Source organism: Corapipo altera, unplaced genomic scaffold, assembly GCF_003945725.1.
Source record: "Corapipo altera isolate COAL_440 unplaced genomic scaffold, ASM394572v1 295, whole genome shotgun sequence".
Taxonomy (NCBI): Eukaryota; Metazoa; Chordata; class Aves; order Passeriformes; family Pipridae; genus Corapipo; species Corapipo altera.
This window is the reverse complement of record NW_020884936.1, coordinates 3,361,033-3,366,959: the sequence shown is the minus strand read 5'-3', so window position 1 is coordinate 3,366,959 and position 5,927 is coordinate 3,361,033. Positions and strand designations below refer to the sequence as shown.

At 60.8% G+C, this 5,927-nt stretch overlaps 1 protein-coding gene across 1 annotated transcript; it reads right to left on the bottom strand.

The window, feature by feature from the left end:
- Positions 1-3,048: 3,048 nt before the first annotated feature.
- EGR4 (early growth response 4) lies at positions 3,049-5,875 on the bottom strand. Its single transcript, XM_027660527.1, has 2 exons — positions 5,339-5,875; positions 3,049-5,008 (listed from the first exon to the last, which is right to left on the bottom strand). The coding sequence occupies exons 1-2, from the start codon at positions 5,475-5,477 to the stop codon at positions 3,663-3,665; spliced, it is 1,485 nt and encodes a 494-aa protein (XP_027516328.1). The 5' UTR covers positions 5,478-5,875; the 3' UTR covers positions 3,049-3,662.
- Positions 5,876-5,927: the final 52 nt, after the last annotated feature.

Here is a 5,927-nt window from a genome sequence, read left to right as displayed (position 1 = left end):
TCCTCCTCCTCCTCCTCCTCCTCCTCCTCCTCCTGCTCTGCAGCCGGAGCCCGGCTCGTCTCGCTGCCGCGTTGCTCCCGCACAGCTCCCTCTGCCTGTGTCCCCACGAACGCCGCGGGCCCGGCTGCCATGGCAGCCCCCTGCTCCCCCTCTACCCACCCTGTTCCCTTTCTGCCCCCCAAGCCCCCCCTCGCCCGCACCGGTGAAGCCCCTGCCCCTGGAAGCTCCCGGCCGGGATCATCCCGAGCATCCTCCCCCGAGGGTGTGTGGCACAGCCTGGGCACCTGCCTTGCTCCTTCCCCATCCCGGGCTGGACCCACAGGTGTCAGGACTGAGTCTTGGTCCCGAGACAGTCCCTGACCATCCTGTTCCCAACCCTGCCTTGATCCTGATTGAATCCCTAAGCATTCTGGCTTGGTCCTGATTGAGTCCCTGAGCACCCTGGCTTTGTCCCTGGCTTGGTCCTGATCCAGCCCCTGAGTACCCTGGTTTGGTCCTTGGTTTAGTCCTGAGCTGGTACCTGAGCAGTCTGGCTTAATCCCTGGCTTGATCCTGCCCTGGTTTGATTTCCAAATTGGTCTTGATCTGGTCCCTGAATGCCCTGTTTTAGTCACTGTCTTGGTCCCCAGATGGTCCCCAGTCACCCTGGTTTGGTCCTGATCCAGTCCCTGAGCATCCTGTCTTGGTCCTTAGCTTGGTTCCCAGCTGGTTCTCAAGACCCCTGGCTTGGTCCCAATCCAGTCACTGAGTTCCCTGGGTTGGTTCCCAGCTTAGTCCTGCTCTGGTCCGTGATTGCCTCAGCTTAATCCTTGTCTTGGTCCTGATTGAGTTCAGGTGCACCCTGGCTTGGTTCCCAGCTGATCCCTAAACACCCCAACTGGGTCCTTGGCTTCATCCTGAGCTGGTCCCTGATCACCCTGCCTTAATCCCTGGCTTGCTCCTGATCCAGTCCTGAAGTATCCTGGCTTGGTCCCCAGCTTGGTCTTGATCCAGTCTCTGAGCACCCCGGCTTGATCCCTGGCTTGTTCCCCAGCTGGTCCCTGAGCACCTTGGCTTAATCCTTGACTTGGTCCTGATCCAGTCCCTGGCTTAATCCTTGACTTGGTCCTGATCCAGTCCCTGATCATCCCAGTTTAATCCCTGACTGGGTCCTCATCCAGCCCCCAAGCACCTCAGCTTGTTCCCCCGTGCCAAAGGCATCCAGCACTGCCGGGTTTTCCTCTCCCTGGACGCGTGGGAAGAACGGCAGCTTGGGCTGACATGGGATCAAGAGTTTGTCCCCATCCCCTGGGATCTGGGGTGTCACTGATCCTCCCCTCTCACCAACACAGCCACATTCCCTCAATCCCATCCCTCCCAGAGGCAGCTGCTGCGGGGGGTGTCCCATCCCTGCCATCCCTGCCATCCCTCCTATCCCTTCCCACCCTGCCCTGGCAGTGCTGGCTGGACGGAGCAGAGGGCCAAGGCTGGAGCTGGTGCCTCTGCAGAGCTTCCAGGCTCGGCATCAATTATGGATGCACTTCCAGAGGGTATTAATAAAGGCCTCATGCATCATTCATGGCCAGTGGCACGGGAAAGCTCGGCTCCTGTGCCCGGAGAGATCCGACATCCCGCCCCAAACCACCCCCTTCCCAAGGGAATCCTGGGGGGTGAGGTCCCCATTAATCCCATCTGGGGTGTCCCCCCAGAAAAAGGGTTTTCCCTGGTGTCTGGGATCACCTGCAGCCCATGGAGTGCTCCTTGCTCAGGGTCAGGCTCCCACACTCCTGGGATGGTTCATCCAAAGGTCAGGAGCACCCTCGGGGTCATAGGGAGTGTGAGATTTTAGGGACGGCTCCCAGGGGACATTTAGGATTTCCCCCTCCACCAGGTTTCCTCCTGGCCCTTTCCCACATCCCACCTCTGCTCTCAGCCCCCACATCCCCTGCCCAGCCTCCCACCCCAACTCCAAAGGTTCCTTGCACCCCATGGTGAGCTCCGATTTTGTTGGGATAACTGGGACAGTGGATTTTGCTGGGAGAACTGGTGTTTAGCCCCGGAATGCTCCAGTCCACATGTTGGCAAAGGGCTGGGGGGACATGAGGGAATAAAACAGGGAGACCCCTCTTTCCTTCATAGCAAAGTCTGGGGGCAGATCCCCCCTCTCCAGGGGACAAAATCCACTGGAGAGAGCAACTTTCCAGCCATCCCTCTTCCCTGCCTCACTTTCCCCCTCTCCAAGGAAAGGATGATTGTCCCTAAAACACCTGAGCATCCATGACAACTGCCCTGTTCCTGCTCCCTCCATTCCCACGGGAATCTTCTCCTGATTAACTGAAACCAAAGCTCAGCGTGCCCCGTCCAAGTATCTCCCAGCAGAAGGACGGGATTTTGGGATTTCATGGTTTTAACTGATTTTTAACCACCAGAGGAGGGAAGTTCTACCGTGGGAGACACATTCCCCGGCTGCACCGTTGTCTCCAGGGCCATCCAGCCACCGGTATTCCCAGGAGAAGGGGACCAGTGTCTCTCCAGCATCTAAAATTCCAAAAGGAGGGAAGAGACCCCCAGTCTCAAAGGGGTCCACGTCCTGCCTGCCTGGGGATGAGCCAGGTGGAAAATGGGGAATGGGCAGGCATCTTATCCAGTTTTTTGTGGGTAAATCCAAGGGCACATGGGGCATCCACATCCCACTGGGGACCAGGAGCCTGGGATGGGGGCTCTGGGCTGGGTTTGGGGTCCCCACAGGAGAGGGGTAGATCCCTCCAGGACTCAGCCCCATTGGAACAAACCTGGAGCCACATCCTTTTTTTTTTTGGAGGGAGACCCATCAGCAAGGACTCTGCTCTGTCCTGGGGCAAGACCCTTCTCCAGCATTAAGCCCCCACCTGGGGATTTGGGAATGCTGAGGATGAGTGTCCCCCACCCCCTCCCCACTGCACCGATGGATTTTTCTCTCCCTGCTCGTTATCAAACCACCTTTTTCTCCCCCAAAACGCAGCAGCAAGAGGTTCCGAAACCCAACGGAAACACGGGATGGAAAAGGCAGGAAGCAACCCCGGCGAGGGCTTGGATTAGCTCAAATCTTTAATTAGAAAAATAGACACAAATTTGGAATATTCCTGATAGAGGATTTTGCTTTTTTACAAACAGGATGATAATAATAATAATAATAATAATAATAATAATAATAATAATAATGACATCACCTTTCCAAAGGGCCTGCCAGGCACTGGTTGCCAGAGCCTGGTGGCTTCTCTCTCCTTGGGGAGAAAGGACCCGGTGCAGCCACGGTTCCGACTGTGCCATCCGGAAATCTCCAGTCGGGAGCATCCTGCAAAGTCCTGGCAGGGCGAATCACGGCTACAAACACCGAGTGTCTGTAGGTTTGGGGATAAAAAAACCCACCTTTCCGTGGATTTCTTTCTGTCCATGTTTTTTTTTCTCCTTTCCCCCTCCTTGGAACAGGAGCCGTGTAAAACACAGGATTTGGAGATTGGCTCCACATCCCACCTCCGGCACCGCGGCGTCGCCTCCGCCTCCCGCGTGCCCTTCTCCTTCCCCCGGGCACGGCCCATCCTTCCCTCCTCTCCGGGAGGGAATTCCCACCCCGGCTCTCCCGTGAGACGCTCGGGGGGAACCTCGGGAAACGCCGTCTCCCGGCGCTGCTCACGCCGGAGGTCTCACAGCGTCCCGAAGGAGAGACCCACGGAGAAGAACCCCAGGCCCTTGAGCTTCTCCTCGGTCCGGGCCTTCTGCTTCAGGTGGACTTTGCTGTGGCGCTTCTTCTCGTCGGAGCGGGCGAAGCGGCGCCCGCAGGTGTCGCAGGAGAAGGGCTTCTCGCCCGTGTGGGTGCGGATGTGGGTGGTCAGGTGGTCGCTGCGGCTGAAATTCCGCAGGCAGATGCGGCACTGGAAGGGCTTGTGGCCCGTGTGGATGCGGAGGTGCCGGTTGAGCTCGTCGGAGCGGGCGAAGCTCCGGACGCAGTTCTCCACGGGGCAGGCGAAGGCCTTCTCGTGGGGCTTGGGGCAGAAGCACTTGGAGGAGCACTTGGCGCGGCGGGTTTTCTTCTTGGGCTCCTGGGCCAGGGCGGGAGGGTTGGCGGGAAGCAGGGAAGGGAGGGAGGAGGAGGAGGCGGCGGCGTGGCCCAAAAAGTCCGTGGTGGGGGGCACGGAGGGCGAGGGGTGAGGGTGGAGGAGCTCGGCCGAGCTCATCAGGCCCGGCAGCACCTCCGGCTGGGCCAAGGCGGTGGCGTCGAATTCCGGCATCAGCGGAGGAGGGATGTTGTGGATCTTGGCGTCGGCGAAGTCCCCGCGGGCCGGGAAGTTTTCTGGCTCGCAGCCAAATCCCAGATGGGCTCCGAAGCAGGCGGCATCCTCTGCCAGGCTGCCCAGCTCCGACTGGCAGCTCACGGACAGGACGCTCTCCATCTTGGAGCCCAGAGGGTGGAACAGCCCCTGGCTGCTCTCTCCAGCCGGGAACGCTTCGGGAGAAGGGTATCCGGTGGGCAAGTAGGTCTGGTGCTGGGTGAGGGGCTCCCACTGGGCACAGGGGGCTTTGAACTTGTCCAGGGGTGGAGAACCAGAGGACAGCTTGATATCCTGCTTGTTGTCCAGGAGCTTGGGCTGGAAGAAGCACTGGGAGGTGTTTCCCAAGGCGGGCTGTGCCTGCAGGGGCTGAGCCCCCTCGGCCGTGGGGAATCCGCCGTATCCCTGCTCCGGGAAGGGGGCTTGGGTGGATCCGCTCATTTCGGGCTGGCAGGTGGGGTAAAGGTCCAGCTGGCCCTGAGCCACCTCGGGACAGGGGTAAAGAGCGTCCAGGTGCCTCGGGTGGCTCTCGGAAGAGGAGGAGAAAGGGGAGATGCCCAGGATGCCCGACATGAGGTTGAACAGGGATTCCTGGTCCTGGGGATGCTCCGGTACCGCCTTGATGAAGAAGCTGCCGGTGTAGCTGAGGGAAGGGGAGGGTTGGCTGCCCAGCAGGGAATAATCCACGGCCCCGCCGCTCGCCGGGACGCCCACCAGCTCACCTGGGGAACAGAGGAGACGCTGGTTAGAGGGATGGAGGGATGGAGGGATGGAGGGATGGAGGGCTGCGGGGCTGGGGGGGGCGGGATACGGGCGAACAGCGGGAGGCTGGTGTTGCGTCACTGCGAGGTCTCCGTCCCTGGAACCGCACGGGGAGCTCTGGGATTCACCTCCCTTCTCCAGTAGGACCCCCGCCCTGAGCTGGCAGGGGACTGTCGAACCCACAGCCCGGTGCTGGGGGTAGGGGAGGGGAAGATTCCCGATTCCTGGCTGCAGCGATCACTCCCAGCGGGGTCCCTCATCCCTTCCCGGCTCCCTCCCCCCATCCTTACCTCCGAGGAAATCGGCCTCTGCCAGAAGTTGCTGCTCAGGCTGCCCCAAGCCCTGCAGGTCTCCGGTTTTCATCTCGCAGCTCTCCTCGTACTTGGAGTAAAGCGGATCCGGGCAGGAGAAATCCATAACGTTGAGCATCTTCCCTGGAGAAACGGCCCGAGCAGGGGGGGGGCGGGCTGGGACGAGCCGGGAATGCTCGGGGAGAGCCGGGAGATGCTCGAGATGAGCCGGGAGATGCTCGGGATGAGCCTGGAGATGCTCGGGATGAGCCTGGAGATGCTCGAGATGAGCCAGGAGATGCTCAGGGGCGAGACGGGAGATGCTCGGGGCGAGCCTGGGATGCTCGGGATGAGCCGGGAATGCTCGGAGTGCCCGGAGCGATCCGAGGGATGCTCAGCGGGGAGCCGGGGGATGCTCGGGCTGTCGGGACCGACCCGAGGGATGCTCGGGGTGGATGCCAAGGACCCTCCGGGTGATGCTCCGGGTCGCTTGGGGCAATCCGGGGGGTGCTGCGGGGTGCTTGGGGCAATCCAGGGAATGCTGGGGCTGGGTGCCGGGATGCTGCGGGGGGTGCTGAGCCCCGGGGGG